This window comes from Filicampus tigris, chromosome 10 (genome assembly GCF_054856515.1).
Source record: "Filicampus tigris isolate MCC_2025a chromosome 10, RoL_Ftig_1.0, whole genome shotgun sequence".
NCBI lineage: Eukaryota > Metazoa > Chordata > Actinopteri > Syngnathiformes > Syngnathidae > Filicampus > Filicampus tigris.
In genome coordinates this window covers 9,265,169-9,286,123 of record NC_141226.1, presented here as the reverse complement: position 1 = coordinate 9,286,123, position 20,955 = coordinate 9,265,169, and the positions used below count along the sequence as shown (strand labels likewise).

Here is a 20,955-nt window from a genome sequence, read left to right as displayed (position 1 = left end):
CATCGACAGCCATATTAACTTTGTCTCCTTAAAGCTTCTCCAGTAACAAACCCTAGAAAAAAAAATCTTCAAGTTCAGTCACGTGAACACATATTGCACCTTGAAATTGAATTAATCTTTAAAATCGAATGAGTTCATCCCAAACTCTTGTGATATTCCAACTGTGGAGGTAAAACATATTTGCTATTCCTTCTTTTCATCCCTCGGCCAGATGAGACTCGGAACTCCATCCTGGTGAACATGCTAGGAAATCAAAGAGAATACCAGAGATCTGTTTAATAATTTATTTGCATATGATTATCGTAAAAATATTGAAGGAGAAATGCAGATTTTTCTTCTACTTTTCCGGCATTTTTTTTTTTGATATACAGTATCTACTACACCTTGAATTGCACAGGAAAAAGTCTGCCCTTACAGACGCATGTTTTCTTCTTCTTTCATTGTGACACTGTATAGGTTCAGATATGTAATGACCGTTACACTTTCATTTTTGCCATTGTTTGCTCCTCAACAACAAACAAACAAGCATGTAAACAAAGGTCACACAGAGGCCAAAGTCAGGTCAGAAAGCAGTAAAACGCTGATTGGTCTAAAGAGTTACCGTATGTATATACAGGCAGTCATTTATTTCAATAGGAACTGCACTGGACAATGTTCTGGACAAATGGACCAATATGCAGTCGACTTTCAATCCACATTTGTAGGTCAGTTCAATATTAAGGTCATAACGCTTTCATCTGTTATCGTGACCTTTTTAACTCTAACTGTGACATATTTGCCAAAGTAAGAGCTACGATTCACAGGCGTCGTTCATTAAAATGCAAAAAATAAAATAGAAAGCTGAATAGCAGAAATGTCTCCATTTTGTCCTCACTCATTCTGGTCTGATCACTGGAAGAAAAACAAAAAAACACACACACACAACCACACAAGCGTTGTAATAAAAATGTTGAGCCCCCAGTAAAAAAAGCACAATTACACTTCATCAGTCATAAGTTAGCATTCAAAACAATGCGTATATGTTTCAAATAAGAAAATAGGGACGTTAAAGTCCATAGCCAATGCCTCCAAAGCAACATATAACGTGGAAGGTTCCACTTTGGCATGCACGTGACGGACGTGTCCAGCACAGTGTCATTTGCAGTCTTCCTCTGTGAGGAGAGACCACGTGAAGACTTGGATGCTTTGTACACAATTAGAACACGCAATTCTCCCAGTACATGTGGAAGACAGAGTATACGAGGAAGCTGATTTACCTGTAAAGGGTTCCTCCTAAAAAAAATAATAATAATAATAAATAAAAATGTAAAGAGAAAGAACAGAGTAGATTAGGTAAAAAAAATAAATCAGCGTATTGTTTGTTCTTTCTGTTTCCAACTGGCAATTTAAAAAACTAAATCAAAAGGCAGCTCATTATTTCATTTGTTTTTAAATCCAACGCAAAGAATGAAAATACGACAGATTTTTCACAATTCAAATGTAACCTTAAGTTAAATAAAAGTATCAAAGTGAAAAATGTGCAACACGACAGTTTGATTTGAATATTTAATTGGTTGTGTTTATGGGATTCTGGAAATTTGGTAACTAGCATTCCTAAAGATACGCTAGCAGGTTAGCAACCACACTCGGTCAAATGAGACATACATAAAGTTCCTCGCCTGTCATTTCACAATGGTTGAAAGAAGAATGAACATGTCAGTGTTCCATCCATCCATTATCTGTACCGCTTCTCCTCACAAGGGTCGCGGGGCGTGCTGGAGCCTATCCCAGCTGTCTTTGGGCAGTAGGCAGGGGACACCCTGAATTGGTTGCCAGCCAATCGCAGGGCACACAGAGACAAACATCCGCACTCACAATCACACCTAGGGCCAATTTAGAGTATTCAATCAACTTACCATGCATGTTTTTGGAATGTGGGAGGAAACCGGAGTGCCCGGAGAAAACCCACGCAGGCACGGGGAGAACATGCAAACTCCACACAGGGAGGCCGGAGCCGGGATCGAACCCACGACCTCTGAACTGTGAGGCGGACGTGCTAACCAGTCGACCACCGTGCCGCCATGTCAGTGTTGTTCAACTAATTTGCGCTTTGCTTCTCTGTACATGCTAAGATATTATGTGTGTCAGAAAAGTTCCATGACTGGTGCCAAAAAAAGATTTCAAACCCAAACTACAACAACAGAGTTTTCCCCTTCAGTGACGGCCAGACGATCAAGCTGCACGTCTACAAAGAGAGCCTGGCAACGCATTGCCCCCGCTATGTGATATATTTCCTCTTTCCCATCTCATGGGGGTCTTCAAAGGGTCCCGTTTTGGAAACGTGGGTGTGGTCAAGATGACCGTGACGACGATGCTGTGGAGGATTCTGAAAGAATCCTTCCAGGGGTATGTGAGGGCTTGGAAGAGAAGGATGGGTAAGTGCATACGACTTCAGGGGAATGACATCGTTTGAAGTTGAAATGTATCTTTTATGACTCCAGTCCTCTCCTGTCCTCATTTAGTGTAGCTGCTGGATCGTGGTCCGGACTGACTGTGGCGGCAAACAAGCTAACTAAAACGTATCCAACTTACAGGTCACACAAACGCGACCATGTCAAGCAAAGTGAAAGAGTCTTCAAAATTTGACCACAGAGAAGTGTTTTTAACAACCCTGCCAAATTAGAATGATTACAAAATTCGCCAAAAATGTCAAATGAGTCTTCAAAAACATGACAAATCATTCCAGTGTCTCAGCTCTCAGTCACATACTGCCAATACTACTACTGTGATTTGGAAAAATGGATGCTACTTTGAAAAACCTCTAGAAATTTTCATATTCATCCCTACAGCAGCAAAATATGTCCACTTAAAGCCTCCGGTGGCTGGAATATATCCCACAACGCAATGGCAGGCGCTGGCCACTAGCTAGTTTGCAAACTTACAGGCTCTGGGACTTCACTTGAGATCATTCGCAGCGTCACCGCCAAACTTGGGAATTTAAATAACGACACTCAGCTGTTCTGAAAAGGGTGACATTCAGAGAAGATGCATTTTCGTGATGTAGGCATACTTGGCTACCTAACTGCATGCTGTAGTGGTAGAAATGTACCGGTAAACCTCTAATTACGCCGGATAAGCACTGATGCGAACAAAGGCGCTTTTTATAAATACTAAGTTTTCATATAGCCATGTTCCCTAAAAAAATCTGGAAAATGATAATGGTGAAAATCAGTTTAACGCTATACAACAGTGGTCGCCAACCTTTTTTTTGCCACGGACCGGTTCATACAAGTTTATACCCTTCGCAGCCCTGTAACTATTGGGGGATATGGGTGGGCAAGAAACTTTCCAAATACGTCTGTTTATTTTACTCATTTGCTAGCTTGTGCATTTAATATTACCGCTACGCGACGGAGACAACTTGACATGTGTTTCGAGAGAGAATCTGATTACTTTTCAAAATGAAATGTTTTTCAGCCTCGGAAAATAAAATAAAACGGACGTACTGTGCGGCCCGGTCCAAAGTGGCCTGCGGCCACTACCAGTCCGCAGCCCGATGGTTGGGGACCCCTGCTATACAGTATCTCCACAATTTAGGTCTACATAGTGCGCAATCTTTGCAACAAAATAATGAGTCACTTTTTCATTTTTTGGTTTTACTATTGCCAACCGACACTGGAAAGAACAAATAATATTAAAAAAACAAAAGACATCTAATACAGCTGTCTTTAAATCTTGGCACTGTCGGATCCTGCCAGACCCTCATCCTAGTTTGTGTGAGCTTCCCTCTCGAGGAGAAGCCCAACTGGCTCCCAACCAGCGAAAACACATGCAGACATGCAAACACAACCTGAGAGGGCCCATAAGAAGTTTGGCTTTATGTCAACAGTCACAAAACCACAAATGAAGAACACACACGCACGCACACAGACCGCAAATGGAACGTTCTCTTTTAACATGAAGTCTCGAAGTGCTCGCGCAACAAATTCGAGTGTTCCTTCCTGTGCAGCGGGAGCTCCCCTCTTTTTATCTTCTTTATTTTACACAGGGCTCTTCACATCAGAGTTTTCTAGGTAGTTTCTTTTGAGCGTTCTGTCTCCTCGAGGTTGCTTTTGAGGCAGCTCACACTCTGATGGGGAGAGTTTGGCTCATTTGTTGCCGCACGATTTCCTCACTGCTGTCCGGACTTTTCCTGTTGTGTCCCGGCAGTGTTCCTCCAAGCCTCAGCAGGTCCCTGTCGGCACAAGTTGCACAAAGTCAGCAGCCGGTCAAATGACACATTACGGTATATCCACATTTCAGTTCAGTAGGTATTTCCACTGTGAAGCTCCCAAATTATTTGACCCATACCATCGGAATTTTCAGCACCTGCTCAGTGGGGTACTGAACAATTTGCTAGTGCTATCTTTCCAAACCTTTATTGAGCCAAAGCACATATTTTAGATAAGAAAAATCTCACAATGTCACAAAAAGTACACACATACATGCAGAGATGGGTATTCCATCCCAGGGGAGGACGGATGCCCAATTTGAGCATGGAGGACAAGAATTTTTTTTTTAAAAAGGACGGACTAAGCAAGTGGGTTTTCGTCTGTCCCTGTAAGGGTCCCTAACCGAGTCACTGATTGACGTGTTGTGTTGGGTTCTTTTAAAAAGAAAGACAACTGTTCTCTTTGCAATTATTGCAAAATAATAACACAATAAAAACTGAAAACTTAATGCGTTATAATGCAAAGGTTTTTCAATAAAACGCAATAGTATAGCATTATAATGCACTCTTAAATATTCTCGTGATGTCCCGTGGCAGGCTGTGGATGTGTTGGCAGCTAAATGTTAAATCTTGGTTGACACTTAAACAGCTGTAAACAATTCAATCGACTCACGATACTCCGAGCAAGTGGACGTGAATAGGAAATGGCCCCGCTAAAGAGCTTTAAATAATGTTTGTGAATTATGAAACCTCTGCCTCTCTCCCACAGCGTCATGCACGGACACTTTTTTTTGGAGGGGGGAGGTTGTCGGAGGACCGACCGGCAAAATAGGGTATAGTTCCCATCTCTGCATATATCCTAAAATAATGATTATGTGTGTTGATTGTGGAAGAGTAATTCATTGTTCTATCTGTCACTATATATAGCAGGCATAAATAAATGAACAATGATACATTATTCATAGTACGTAAATACAGTGGTACCTTGACTTTCCCCACTTGGAAATGAATTGAATTTGCATCCCACCCAAGCTCCTTGTGAGTGTTTCCATTCTGTATTTGTCTGTTTGACTGTCTGTTACATAGAATAAATGACTGAAAGTGCATCAGTGACTTTTCTACAAGAGAAAAGAGATGCAGGGATGTCAGATTTATATGATGGATAATCATATCAGAACTTTTATTGGCCCAAAGCTACGGTAGAGTGGAGTCATTTTTTCAGTGTGTTTGTTTTATTGGTGTGCCATCCGTAGCTGTAACGAGGGAACCTTGTTTGTCCAAATGTGGCCAATTTAATATTTTTCCATAAATCAATACTATTGATCCATCTCTCTATGTCATCTGTTACTTTAATGAATTATTAGATAATTTAAAGTGTTGAAAATAGTTTGAACAAACCATTTAACTCCTGAACGCTCAACTCTTTGAGAAGTGTTGGAAAATGCTGCCTCTTCCTTCAATTTGCAGGAGCTCTGCAACATTATGCCGCCTCACGTCTGGATGTTTATTTTGGACAATAATGAGTAAAGTGGTTAGTTTGGATACATTTGAGCAAACCTGTTTTGTAAAAAATGGATCACTGTTATGCTTGGGTATAAAAGGACCTAGTCAGCCACAAAGGTAAGGGTATGTAAATTCATTTCCAGTTATTCACTGCTTGTTTTATTTATTGCATCACTCATGGGTCTAAGACGTTTGAGAAAGAGCTTGGGGAAGATCATTCAACCACAGTCATTAGTTTTTGTGAACTATTGAAGTCTTCTTGTCTGGTCGGGAGGCGTGAGCACAGACTTTGATGTGGAAGGCCAGCATTGGCATTGTGCTGGCGACGGGTCCTACCATTTAAATTAATGATAGCGAAATAGGTTAGCAATTTTTGAGTGTATTAAATTAATAATTAAACATGATTTTGGGGTGATGTGTTGATGTCGGCGCATAACGTTATACGATAGCAATATTAGGTTATAAGCTAATACCAAATTTATTCTGTGTTTGGTAACTCAAGCAAGAAGATATGCGTTTTAAAAGGATACAGCATATTTTATTGTAAATGCATTTTGCGGACCACCAAGGTACGGCTGGGGCCCACCGTTTGAGAACCACTGAGCTAGGAAACTCCTTCCAGTTAGCGTTGCCTTCCATATCCTCTCTCTAGGGATGCTATCTAGCCGACCATCGTTAGAATCACGCTCTGACAACACAATGCGTTCTCCTCCTCCTCCTCCTCCTCCTCTTCTTTCCGCTATCTCTTGCTGTTGCATACAGATGAGGCCATAAATTAATCATTGGCATGTCATCAGCACACAGTGACACGTAGCATAACATGCGTACACGCTCGTCTCACACACACTTCTTTCCTGTTGCCCCAAGACGGCACTGGGCGCGCACTCTCCCTGATGCATTAAAAAGCTCATTAGCAAGCTAATTAAACACATTCCTCTCTTTTAGCTTCTCCTCAATCCCGCTTATTACTCACACTTCATCACCGCCTGCTTTTCCACATCAGCAGCTCTGGCTGCTGTCTGTCCTATCACCGACATCCCAGAATCTCGCCAAGTATTGGGGGAATTAAACCGAGGTCAGCCATTACATTTCTACACACAATTAGCTTCACCGAGCTCAAATCCTGGCACATCGCTTGGCCTCGGAGACTCCGGTGCTCGAGTGAAGCTGTGAGCCAAGGACCTGGCACACCACCTGGATACATGATGTGTCATTTTTACCTTTTGTGCCCATCGGAAGCGGGATAGCATTACGGAGCCAGAGACAGACGACGTGTGCTTAATTCATTACACAATAATACGTTCCAGACATCAGGGAAAGGCAAGGCGAGGCGGCTTTATTTATAGAGGGCATTTCATACACAAGGCAACTCAATGTGCTTCACATAATTAAAGCCGACAACATTTAAACGCATTTACAAAACGTTTTAAAACTAAAGGAACATACAGCACAAGAACAAGATTTTACTGAAGAAAACAAATATTTGAAAAATGCTTTAAAAAGACCTTAATCATAGGTATGGTGAAAACGCGTAGATTTTAACTTGGATTTAAAAATTGGCATCTTATTCCATTTGCATGCAGCATAATAGCTAAACGCTGCTTCACCATGTTTTCTTTGAACTCTGGGCTCCACTAATTGACCTGAGATTGCAGACCTCAGAGCCTACTGGGTTCATATTCAATTAGCATTTCATTAATGTATTCAGGACCTAAACCATTCAGTAGCATCATTTTAAATTGATGAAAATGCACGCTTTGAACACATTTTTAAAAGACATTGTAAATGTACCGTGGTACTATGTGGTATATGGGGATTCTTGTGAAAGATAGAGAGATACGTTCCACAGAATAAACTGCGAAGTCGCATGTGTGTTGATGATGAACCGCGATACAGCAAGGGGAACGCCGTACATGGAGGCGAGGATGGCGCACCTACGCCAGCAGAGCGCCAGCCCAACAATTTCTGTACAAACACAATTCAGACTCGCCGAAACAGTCGCATTCACTGCGCTCGACGCTGGAAGAACAAATGATCAGCAGGCGCACCAGAGCCTATGAATAAGTTAACTTCACAGAGAAGTATCAGTGGCAGAGGCACACGACTGTCTGGCAACAAAAGCCTTCTAGCTCTGAGACAGCGAGGGTTTCTCTCAAAACAAGCTGAAAGCAGACAAACCCTACAAGAAGGAATCTCATTTGCCTCTTTGTAAGCCCGCCATATTTGTCTTTAGCAAGACATCTTATTCCAACAACCCCGGGGGCAGAGACATCTCTCTACGTGAAGGAGGCTTCATCCTCTGCTTCGCAGCTGTCATATACAATAGAGGGCACAATTTCACACGGGGTGAAAGAGCACATATTGCATCATCCTTTTGTTTTCCTTTGCAGAGCTTCTGGTGTGGAGTAAAAAAGAAAAATGAAAGCGTTACATGCTCATTATCAGTGGTGAGAAGTAAAGTAGAAACGCTATGTTACGGTGTCTACCAGGGGTGTGACAGAAACCCAGATGAAATGGAAAATCGGTTTTGATAAATAAAGTGTGCAATTGCATTGAATCAAACCGAATCGAATCATTCCGTGAAAATATATCAAGATAGCTATTGAATCGTCTTTTATTGGAGAGTGAAGTTCATTCATATGTGTGTTGAATAACAAAAAGAAACTCAATGCACTATCCCCTCTCGAATTTTGCCGGACTATACCGAATCGAATCGTAATCCCACTAAACAGAACCTAATCTTATAGTTCCACTTTTAAATTGAACCGTCCTTGAATCTAATCGCTCCCCATGTATCGAGATACAGATCAAATCATCTCTTATTGCAGAGATGCTCAGTGCTAGTCTCTATGTAGATTTTTCAGGAATCTGCAATTTGCTTGAGGATGTTCCAGAGGCGGGAATACACATCATTTGTGTTCAAGTCGCAAGTACGTTATTCACCGTTATTCAACTTTGTCTCAACAAAGCTGTGGCAAATTTTGAGTTGTTATCATCGTTTATGATTTTTTTCCCCCATACAAGTCTAAGAAATATTGTGGTTTGGATTACATTTGCTTTGGACTGCCATGAAATTAGTATATTTATCTCTTTGTGGCCTAACATTTTAAATCATCAATAACCTTTTGAAAATGGAACTTCAGGCATGGCTGTTTCAGCATGGTGACATTTACACATACAAAACTAAGGCAGCATAAAAAAAATGATAAATTAGAAAAAAAAAAAGTTTAGTGACGACTTTTAATCATCAAATGATATAAAATAACCCATATACACACTTAAAATCCGATAACATACATTTTTTATTCTGTGAAACTTCATGTGCGTTATTGATTGATAGTTACATCTGTGATGCAGCAACGTCATTTACCGATGATTTAACATTTTTAATCGCAGCAAAACCAGCGGTCGACGGATCAGTAGCCGACAGTTTAGTCGTTTTTCTGGCCACAATGTGAGAAAACGCTCACAAGTAAGGTGTGATTTTTCTGTTATCATTAGCTAGTTTAGCTTTTTTTTCTTCTTCAAATTAAAACAATGAAAACTAATAAAATAGGGAAACAATTTTATATGCAGCAATGTTTTGTCAATTATCAACACAGGTACTGTCTATGTTTTTTACTTTTGTACCGAAGTACATTTGCAAGTCTGTTCTTTTTCTCTACTTTATCTGAATACGTCAAATCAGTACTTGTACTTTTCCGAAACTCTTTTATTTTTCTTCACTCAATTGCCTGTGCTTCTAAGAACACAGTGTGAATACTATTGCCACCTCGGCTCATTATTACCAAAGATGACTACAAGATAACCGCTGAACATGGCAGAGAAAATCTGCCGTTACAATCCTGAATGACGAGTGCTCATCATCACATCGTTAAACCTGACTCTTTGACTTGGGTGGGCAGTCACATGACAAAAACACACAGTCGGATTTCACACCCATCTAAGAGCGAAAAAAGGCTCCCTTCACTCTGCAGTCACCCCCACTGAGTGGGTGCACAGCAGGCAGCTGGCTCAAATCTGTGTGTTCACAGAATCCTTTCACTTTAGTACAACTCCAACATTGCAGCAAAAAAAAAAAAAAGAAGTCTAAATCTTCAACCTATATGTATTTACTGAAATAATGAGCTCGTCTCAATTTAACTGAAAAATATACGCACTCAAGGCTTGATTTACTTATGGTTTGCTTGGAAAAATGGGCAAGCACTTGATTGCTCATGCAAACAGATGTGAAAGCTGATCTACTAATGGAGTTCATCCAGGATTACGTCTGCTAAAATGCTGCCTAGTTCATTTGACAAATTTTGGAAGGAGTAGATGCTACGGTGACCAAACGTCCTCTTTTGCCTGGACATGGCCGCGGAGGAGTTTTATAAATTCATGTCCAGCTTGAATTGTTTTTCACAGGACCAATTATCATCTTCCAAACCGCTTATCCTATACAGGGTCGCGGGAAGGTGCTGGAGCCTAGCCCAGCCGTCAACGGGCGAAGGCAGACTACACCCCGAACTGGTCGCCAGCCAGTCGCAGGGCACACACAGACACCGTCACTGAGCGGGAATCGCACACAACTCAGGCGTGTGTACCACTACACTATCAGTGACCCTAAGGACCAATTAGCTTGTGTTTAATTTGACTGCCGTTTTACGTGACAAATGAGAGTGCCTTTTATTTTATATGAGAAGCAGAGTGCACCGTTACCGGCGTGTGTGATGTAGAGACTGCCAGGGGGAGAACCCGGAAGAGAGTGCAAGTAGCAAGTGTGTGGACTCGGAGCAGGTGCGCTCAGCTACAGGCGTGAGTGCCATCGAAAACTGTTTGCTGCTCAAACGGGATGGAATGAAGCCCCAGTTGAGAAAGCAAGCATTACGACATCCTGTTAATTCGTCTGTGTTTCACCACTGTGGTTGAAGTCACTGGACCCAGAAGTGCGTTACAATTACGGTTCGCAGCTGAGGACAGTGACGAAACACAAAAAAGGCAACAGTTTGAAAAGCTCTCACGTATAAGTTTTCATGTCTAAGAAAGGTATCGGTTGGAGATCTCAAAGGTCATATGGACACAGAAAAGCACAAAAAAGCTGTATGAGGAGAGTAAGTTGACTAAATACCTTAATTGTAAGAGCCGGGAACACAGGATGAAAAAGAAAATAATTAGGAGCAAAAAAACGGAAGCCTGAGGTGACTTTTTCTTTACTTTTTATTCTTGTGAGTCTACTGTTTTATTGTGTACATTGTGTACATTATTACATTGAAAATATTGTAAGAAATATTTTGTTAAAACGGGTTTTAGAACACTGTTATATTTAAGTAAGGTCTTAATGCTCAATTCGGATTTTGGGAAAAAATACATCAGAGCGTTCATATTATATTATAAACGTGAGCACATGCAACGTTATTTATCAAACCTGAGATGAGATGCAATGGCTGACTTTACTACTGTGTCTGAAAGCCAGGCGCAAATTAGAAAAATGAGAGGCGACAGGGAGAACAGTATATAACTAATTTAACAGCATAAAACTGGATTGCTGTAAATGTCCCGTGTTAGAACAGCTACTTACTGTATTTTAAAAAAAGAGTAAAATGCCATAAAATCTTCATCCTCACGTGTAAATTAACAGTTAATGCTTGGTTAAGAATAACAAACTGTAATTTAACAGTATAAAACTGTATTTTCTGTCAAGCTGTGATAATAGGCACCACATTGCTATCTCCACCGCGTGACAGAAAATACATTCCACTTCTTTATTAATTGCCTTGCAATACAAGACTAGATGCAAAAATGGGAACGCCAGGCATTTATCAACCTTTATAATACTGCTGTGTTTCCCCATCAATACCTCGAAATGGGCTATCAGAGGTACACTTTTACCTGCTACTTTTTTTTTTTCATTTGGCACAGACAGGTGAGGGCGGCACGGTGGTCGACCGGTTAGCACGCCCGCCTCACAGTTCAGAGGTCGTGGGTTCGAATCCTCCCTGTGTGGAGTTTGCATGTTCTCCCCGTGCCTGCGTGGGTTTTCTCCGGGTACTCCGGTTTCCTCCCACATTCCAAAAACATGCTTAGTAGGTTGATTGGACACTCTAAATTGCCCCTAGGTGTGATTGTGAGTGCGGATGTTTGCTTGTCTCTGTGTGCCCTGCGATCGGCTGGCAACCAATTCAGGGTGTCCCCCGCCTACTGCCCCAAGACAGCTGGGATCGGCTCCAGCACGCCCCGCGACCCTTGTGAGGATAAGCGGTATAGATAATGCATGCATGCATGCATATCTAAACTGGAAAGTCCTGTAAAAATCCCATAACACAGTTATCCTAATGTCATGTACTGTAATCAAAAATACAGTAGCATCCTGTTAAAATAAATAACAGCAGATGTGGTGTAAAATTACCACACTACCCACTGTTATCCTAATACTGTATACTGTAATTCTAAATACAGTACTATACTGTTGAAATAAATTACATTAGGTGCATTGTAAAATAACAGTAAAATAATGCTCTCCCTGCTGCCAGTACTTTACAGTGTAGTCATTTTTTGAACCAATTAAGTCAAATTGAATATTTTCTTGCCGCACACCTGATGGTCTCTCATGACACACTCCATTTCACTTGATTGAAAAAATGTATTGTATTTCTGCAAATACGTCACACAGAGTTAATAATATTAGCTTTCTAAAACATTTCTGTTTGGTGGTGTGTCATAAGATTTCACTGATGGGCAGCTGTGACCAAGTGCTTAAGATTGTCACCTGCCGCCGTGGGGACCTGGTTGAAGACCATCCCCGGGGGCTTAAGCACACCAGTGTGTGCCACTAACTGTGTTTGCAGTGTCTGCTCCTGTGATGCATCAAATGCAGAGGTCATTTTGTCTCCGTTTGTATACATACGTAACAAATAAATATGACTCTTGTAATATGTGCATTGGCTCAGTAAAGGTTGGAAAACACTGAGCGCCTCTCTCAAACAGGCCTAAATGTGTTATTTGCCCCCATTTAAAAAACATCAAATTACACAACTTGGTTATCAATAAATCCATAATGTGTATCTGAGGCCTGCCTGCTATTGAAGACTAAATGAAGCTGGATAATGATTTTTTAATTTGCAGACAGTCTATAAAGTCTATAAACACAGCTGATGCAACAATGTCAAATCTCTTCATATCATCAGTTACACCAGCATTTAATCTAGTGGTTCTCAAAGATAATTAGATAATCAATAATTTAGAACAAAATTAATAGAATCAAGTGGGGCTGACCAATCGTACAGCCTTGAGAAAAAAAATGTGAAATTGAGCAAATTTGTACAATAGGTGTCCGCCCAACAGTGACGCTAAGGTAGCTACTGTATGCTTAATTGACATTAGGTTTGAGGGAGCCCTTGGAAAAATAACTTCCTTGTAAGGACCCCAAAAACTTTGAGAACCGATGATATAATAAGCAACTTTTATTTGAAGACATTTAAAGACGGAAGCTCCTGTCCACTTACCCTGAGTACGTGCTTGTCACCACCTTGAGGCTGCCGGCGTTGCGCAGCAGCTTGTCCAACGTGTTGACGATGCGCGAGAACTTAGGCCTCAGGTTGCGCTCCTTCATCCAGCACTCCAACATGAGCTGGTGCAGCACCATGGGGCAGTCCATGGGTGGGGGAAGCCGGTAGTCCTGCTCTACCGCAGTCATCACCTGAAGGGACAGATTCAGAAAACAGTGGAGCAATTAAGGGAGCAGAAAGCGCCATAGTAGGTGTCACAAGTTAACAAAAACAAAATAAGTAAGGGAATGGATACATTGGTGTAAAGGGTGCAGGGTAAATTCTATACATCCCACAGCTAGAAGCAGTTTCTATATGAATTGCTTCTTCCCTCTTTCTGATTTTGACGCAATGGATTTTTATAATGGGCATAGGTATGCTCCAGGAATAGGTATTTTATAGGCATGGGCCTGCCGTTGGGATGATTTTTGCTTTTGACTTGTGAAACAGCTTTTAGAAGTCCAATCAGAATTGAAAAATCACGTAATTTTTTTTTTTTTCATATAAAATCACCTTTGACATCATAAAAAACTGTGGTTTGTAATTATAAGAATATCAAATAAACAATATGCTGTAGATCTCTAAGTATTTCTTAATTTGAATGACAATTTGAATGTTTTTTTTCTGTGTATGCAAGGTGAGAAGCTTTAATGTCAAATCAGGTTTCCTCAAGACATTTGTAAGCTATTCAAATTTTACAGAGAAATCCAATTGAACAAGTTCAGAAGCTTAATCCATCCACCCATTATCTTCCGCTTATCCGAGTTTGGGTCGCGGAGGCAGCAGCTTCAGCGGGGAAGCCCAGACTTCCCTCTCCCCAGCAACATCTTCTAGCTCTTCCGGAGGGATCCCAAGGCATTCCCAGGCAAGCCGGGAGACGTAGTCTCTCCAGCGTGTTCTGGGTCGTCCTCGGGGTCTCCTGCCGGTGTGACATGCCCAGAACACCTCACCAGGGAGGCGTCCAGGAGGCATTCTAAATCAGATGCCCGAGCCACCTCAACTGGCTCCTCTCAACGCGGAGGAGCAGCGGCTCGACTCTGAGTCCCTCCCGGATGGCCGAACTTCTCACCCTATCTCTAAGGGACCCTGCGAAGGAAACCCATTTCGGCCGCTTGTATCCGAGAACTTGTTCATTCGGTCATGACCCACAGCTCATGACCATAGGTGAGAGTAGGAACGTAGATCGACCGGTAAATTGAGAGCTTCGCCTTTCGGCTTAGCTCCTTCTTCACCACGACAGACCGATACAGGGTCCGACCGTTTCACACTCGGCTGCGAACCGCTGCAGCGAGAGTTGGAGATCGCGGCTTGAAGACGCCAACAGTACCACATCATCTGCAAAAAGCAGAGATGCAATAGTGAGGCCCCCAAACCGGACCCCCTCGACACCTCGGCTACGCCTAGAAATTCTGTCCATAAAAGTTATGAACAGAATCGGTGACAAAGGGCAGCCAGAACTCCCAGAGGGACACGATCAAGCGCCTTCTTCAAGTCCACAAAACACATGTACACTGGTTGGGCGAACTCCCATGCACCCTCGAGGACCCTGCTGAGGGTGTAGAGCTGGTCCACTGTTCCACGGCCGCGACGAAAACCACATTGCTCCTCCTGAATCCGAGATTCAAGCAAGGGAAACTGGAGTCCATACATTTTTTTCATCATAAGGGGTCTTTTGAGCAGTGCTTAGTCTAGAAACTTAATCTCATCAGATAAGGTTGTAATTTGCTGTGCTTAATAGTTATTATTACATTTTCTTCCCATGGACCCAAAATAAATTCAGGATCAGGATTTTTAATTTCTACATGTAGGATTCTACACGTTTACTCAATAAGCCTTGGTGATTGATTTTGTGTTGATGTAGTGTAAAAATAATCTACGGATGCTTATTTTTGTGAGCAATAGTAAACCTCACTATGGCATATTGCCAACTTCAGTTTAGGATCTTTCGGATCAGTGAGACAGTAAGTGGATACTGCAACTCACTGGATTTTCATAGGGTTCAATGTGGTTTTTTTTTCCATACGGTTTTAAAACTCCACAACAATAAAAAATTGCCATCCGGGACCAAAGACATTGTTTTTTTTTTTTTTCCGCAGCCCTCCTCTCCTCCTTCTGTGTGGATTTTCATTTTTATATTGGGCTTGCAGCAGACGAGAACCTCTCTTCTGTTTGTTGACTGTTGCTTATTGAGCAAAGACTGTGGCACAAAGGCGAGTGGGAACAATGGAGGCCCTTGACTTTGATACTTTCATTACCGCAAGCGACTTTTGTTGGTGGCAATTTTCATCACGTCTCCTTTTTCTGCTCTGTTCTTATCGGCATTACAAGTCTGACTTTGAATCGCGGTGCTGAGCAGATATTCCACTGAGAACGGCAAAGCAGCTCCAGTGAGTGTGATGGAGGGACACACTTTGCTGTGAGCTCACCGCTGGAGTTGCGACGTCTGTGTGTTGCAGATAGCCTGGGGGTAACAACAGCCCATGTCTGAGTGTGTGTGTGTCATGGGGGAGCTTTGCAGTCTGCATATTTGGGAGGGTTGGAGGGCGAGCAGACGAAAGTTGTAAATAGGGTGAAATAAAGCAGAACACAGACACACTGCTGCAGTGAGGAGATAAAGAGCGCAGTCTAGTCAGATAGTGGATACGGCCCGAAATGTAAAGCTGTGCGTGCCTTGGATGTCCAATTGTATGTTTGAAGATTTTTCAAATATCTGTATTTTACTTGGGTACAGTGTTCCGTCACTTTTTTACCAATGTTCATTTTTTGTTCCACCACTTTAACAGATAAGTCCGAATTTAGAGTTGTGTAGTACCACGTTGCGCCACAACATGTCGGGCAGCACTGAGAAGACCAAACTGGAAGAGATACAGCGTAATTGAGCGCAAGAGGTGGAGGCAGATAAGGTCGCCAACTAAACTCCACTAATAGCCGTTGTTCCCACAGAGCAGAGAGAAGATATGCCTGTTAGCAATCTTTTATGCTTTATTGCGTGTTTAGCGTGTAATTGTTTGAAGGTTTAGAAATATGAAATAAAGATTTGATTGATTGATTGATTGATTGGTTGATTGATTGATTGATTGATACATTCCGTTGCCCATCTATGGAGGTTCAAATTATGCTGCATGTTAGCGAGCCGACGTTCGTTAGAAAAAAATGAAATGGTTTAGTTGGACATGTTTAGCGTTGAAATATGCAATGTTTGATTGTCTTTTCTGTGTCCGTTTTGCAGTAAACTTCATCTGGGAGGGACACAAACAGCTTGAAGCAAGCACACTTGGTTCTTATTTGGAGAACTGTGTAAGCGAGATAGTAAGAACATGTGCCAAGGAATACTTTAGAAAGTGTGTTTTAAAAAAGTTTAAGTGTGTTAAAAGCAAGTGGGAGGGTTTAAAAATACAGTAAAAATTTTGTTTGCTTTTCAGTATGTCCTCTTTTGCTTTAACGTGGAAGTTGAATTAGAATTTCTACATTTGCCAAAATTAAATTATATATATATGTGAACATTGTTGTATAGCTTCCATTTGTGTTCAGATATAACTTGTTTAAAGGTTCATAACTATCGCAAAAAACAATGCTAGTTGACATATTCCGATTATTTGTTAGCATTAAGCTTGCGGACAGAGTGTGAGTATTTTACCACCTCTGAGCCAAAGTACTTTGTAAGACAGTAGATACTAAGCGCAGACCTCATTGTAAAGCCCCACGTGCATGTTTGCATCATGTTTGTTGATGCGACAGTGGTGCTGACTCACGTCCTGGTTGCTCATGTCCCAGTATGGCCTTTCTCCGTATGACACCACCTCCCACATAACAATGCCATAACTCCACACGTCACTCGCAGAGGTGAACTTCCTGAAGGCAATGGCCTCTGGCGCCGTCCACCGGATGGGAATTTTCCCTCCCTGCTCACACACACACATATGCAGGGAGTGAATGGCCACAGTCTGAGAAAGACTGAAGTCATGCAGCAATAGGCAGTCGGCATACATACAGAAACATTCTGTGTGTTGATTTCACAGGCGCTCTGCCACAGTAACGGAAAAATTGGCACATACTACAAGAAAAGACTCACACACACAAGACTCGACGTGGGCATGTTAAATTAGCGTACTACGGAGGAATTTTATTCACAAATATTACGAGACCTCAGTTGACTACGCTCTGAGCTTGTGTGATGCTATTTTTTGTTTTGCTAATTTACTCCAAAAGATGGACACAAAATGAAGTTAAAGTTCAATGTTAAATCATAAAAAAATCACTTCTGAGAGCATATAAACATTAATTCTGGGTTTGTATTTTGAAAAACAAGAAACAAAACAAAATAAAAAAAAAACAGTTTCAAGACTGTTTTTTGCTTTAATTAAGTAATATATTCCTCATTTTGTAAAAGGGGAAGTCAACCCAAACATATTTTTTTCAAGAATATGTCCTATGCAGCCCCGCTAGTCTAAACACGGCATTCTGATTAATATTATGTTTGTGGAATATGAGTTGAGCAGTAAAATCCACCCAGCTTTTGTCCACCTCGGGTGGCGGCCACTTTGTCACTTGCTGTCGACTGAAAATGAGATCACAGTTGCTCACGGGGCTCAGATAACGACCAATCATGGCTCAGCTTCAGAAACCAGATGGCTAAAAACTGTATTTTGCTGCTTAATTCATATTCCCCAAACGCAATATTAATCAGAATGTCGTGTTTAGACTAGGGAACGCGCATAGGACATATTATTGCAAAGACTTATTTGGGGTTGGCCTCCGCTTTAACGAAGAAGGATTAGTTTTAAGGCAAGGCAAGGCAGTTTTATTTATATAGCACAATTCATACACAAAGCAACTCAATGTGCTTCACATAAGCAAAGACAACACCTACAAGCATTTACAAACACATTTCAAAAGCAAAGTAGAGAAAAACAAAAGCAGCCAACAAAACTACTAGAATGTATATTGAAAACATTTAAGCACATTAGCAGAAAACTGAAAAAAACATTTAAAGTAGAAAAATAAAAGGGGGTTTCTAAAATATTTAAAAGAAAAAAAGATTGTCTAGAGGACCTTAATCAAAAGTATGAGAAAAAAGCAAAGTTTTTAACCTGGATTTAAAAGCATTTACACTCTGGGCTGACTTCAATTCTGTTGCAGCTTATTCCATTTCTGTGCAGCATAACACCTAAATGCAGCTTCACCATGTTTACCTTGAACTCTCAGTTCCACTAATTGACCCCCAGTCTGCATCTGATCTGATCTCCGAGCCCTACATACAGGGCTTATTTTCAATCAGCAATTCATTCGTGTATTCAGGACCCAAAACATTCAGTGATTTATAGACCAGTAGCAAAATTTTAAAATCTATTCTACAGTTAATTGGGAGCCAGTGTCTCTCTTTGTTCTGGTAAGAACCTGAGCTGCAGCGTTCTGAATGAGCTGCAGCTGTTTGATGCACTTTTGAGGGAGACCAGTAAGAATGTTACAACCGCTGTTACAATGATCAAGTCTATTGGAGATGAAAGCATGGATAAGTTTCTTTTGGTCTGCTAGCAGCATGCAACCCTTTAGTCTGGATATATTTTTCAGCTGATAAAAGGCTGTTTTAGACTGATTGATTGAAGATGAGTGCTATTTTAAAACAATAATCCATTCGTTAGCTATGGCTAGCCATGTTTACATTATTAAAGAAATCTTGCCACATTAATGAAATATAATATATATATATATATATATATATATTTATGTATATATTTCAGTGCATTAAGAAATCTGATATATGTTTACATAAAAAGACATTTTAAAACATCAGTGATTCTTTTAGGCTAGCTATGTTTACATTTTTATAGAAATCTTGCCACATTAACTTTACTAACTGTATATCAGAAAATGCCTTGGTTTGAATTATTATTTTTTTTAATGTGTTAAATGTATTTCAGTGCATAAAGAAAAGCAGATACATGCTTACATATGAAAAAGAGCAGAAAGAAAACTAAATCTCATACTTTCTGCCCCTTTTTAACATTTGCATTTCCCTTTGAGCATTTCCATTTGACGAAACTGGCCATAATTTTCAAATTGTGTCCCCTGTCCTTGTCTCAGACCACTATCTCAATTAACCATTTCATCATAATTTAATACTCTTGAACTCTAGTCTTTTTCAATATACCTTGTTTCGGTAATAATTGAGTTTGACTCTTGTTTCCTATCAGGCAATATATTATCATATATTTCATTATCGTGCAGGGAAATTTTCTCCTGACAAAACCTTAGCAAATAGTCATGCAGAAAATACTCACCAGTGAGCTTGTATAAGTGGGGTCAGCCGAAGTATCATCCAGAAAGCGTGACAAACCAAAGTCTGAGACCTTGCACACCAAGTTGCTGTTGACCAGAATATTGCGGGCAGCGAGGTCTCTGTGGACGTAGTTCATGTCCGACAGGTACTTCATTCCTGCAGCGATGCCGCGCAGCATCCCCACCAGCTGAGTCACTGTGAAGCGGCCGTCGTTCAGCTGAGGGCACAAGAGGATGGTGCTTGATTACGGGAGAGGGAAGCAAAAACAAAAAACAAGAGAGAAAAGGATACGTTGCATAAACAAGGAAAAAGCAAGCTGAATAAAGTCGAGGATTACAGTCAGTCACTGAGGCCACATAAACACGACAGCTGTCATAATGCTTCATGGCAGTCATTGACAGATGACCTTTTATGTGCATTCTGTTCAATTAGATCTCCAATTTGACTCGTTACTCTTACAATAAAAAAAATGGAGGCTCAAAGTTGTCCTCTGGAATTAGAAACAGTGTTCTCCTGCTATATTCTTCATTGTTTGCAGCAGCGCTATACTGGGGATTTTGAAGCAATCATTTTTTAATGGCTTTTTACCATGTACAGGCACATGCAAATTTAGTCTTGCGCCCCTTCAGACCATGTTGTGCCGCAACACGCTTGCAATGAGGTTTGATAAAAGAGATGATGCAGAAGAAGAGGCAGAGAAGGTCCCCAACAAAGGCCTGTAAATATTGTTGGATACCATTTGTGTGTTGCTGCTCCCTGTGTGTTAAAGTAGTAGTTGTTTGAAGATTAGAATTACTGTAACATCTATGCGAATTCCTCTTAGCCTGTCTATGGCCTTTGACGTTGTATGTTAGCATTAAGCTAGCAGACTTTTGTTAGAAAATACATTGATTGGTTGAACATTCTGGTGTTTAAATAGACAGTGTTAAATAGACAGTGTTTACTCTTTTGTTTCCCATGTCAGTTTTACAGTAAACGTTGACTGGGGGTGACAAAGCTTGAAGCAAGCACTCTTATTTAGAGAACTCCATGAGCAAATGTTAGAACATTTGCAAAAGTCAGCTGGGATAGGCTCAAGCCAAGCCCACCACTCGATATTTTGTCTCAAGAATTTAAAGATTTTCTTTTTTTCTTTCGTTCTTTCTTTCTTTCTTTCTTTCTTTCTTTCTTTCTTTCTTTCTTTCTTTCTTTCTTTCTTTCTTTCTTTCTTTCTTTCTTTCTTTCCTTCTTTCTTTCTTTCTTTCTTTCTTACTTTATTCATTTACTTATTTAAACCAAATCGGGATAAACTCAAAATTTCTTATAGATCAACACTCCATTGGAGCTTGGTGTCTGAAAATGAAAGCGGACTTAATAACAAACGTCAATACACAATTAAGTTAAAAATTGTATTTGACACGGCTGAAACAGCAAATGGCAGCACGGTGGTCGACGTAGCACGTCCGCCTCACAATTCA

General features: G+C 40.8%; 1 protein-coding gene across 2 annotated transcripts in view; it reads right to left on the bottom strand.

Moving 5' to 3' along the window:
• Positions 1–284: 284 nt before the first annotated feature.
• ephb3a (eph receptor B3a) overlaps positions 285–20,955 on the bottom strand; it is a 71,562-nt gene continuing 50,891 nt past the window's right edge. For both annotated transcript variants that reach the window (XM_086042727.1, XM_086042728.1), the window contains exons 12-15: positions 19,500–19,715; positions 16,971–17,120; positions 13,177–13,370; positions 285–4,213 (exon numbers count right to left, since the gene is read on the bottom strand). In XM_086042727.1, the coding sequence (XP_085898853.1) occupies positions 4,102–4,213; positions 13,177–13,370; positions 16,971–17,120; positions 19,500–19,715 (672 nt within the window). In that variant the 3' untranslated portion in view covers positions 285–4,101. The remainder of the gene's footprint in view (positions 4,214–13,176; positions 13,371–16,970; positions 17,121–19,499; positions 19,716–20,955) is intronic.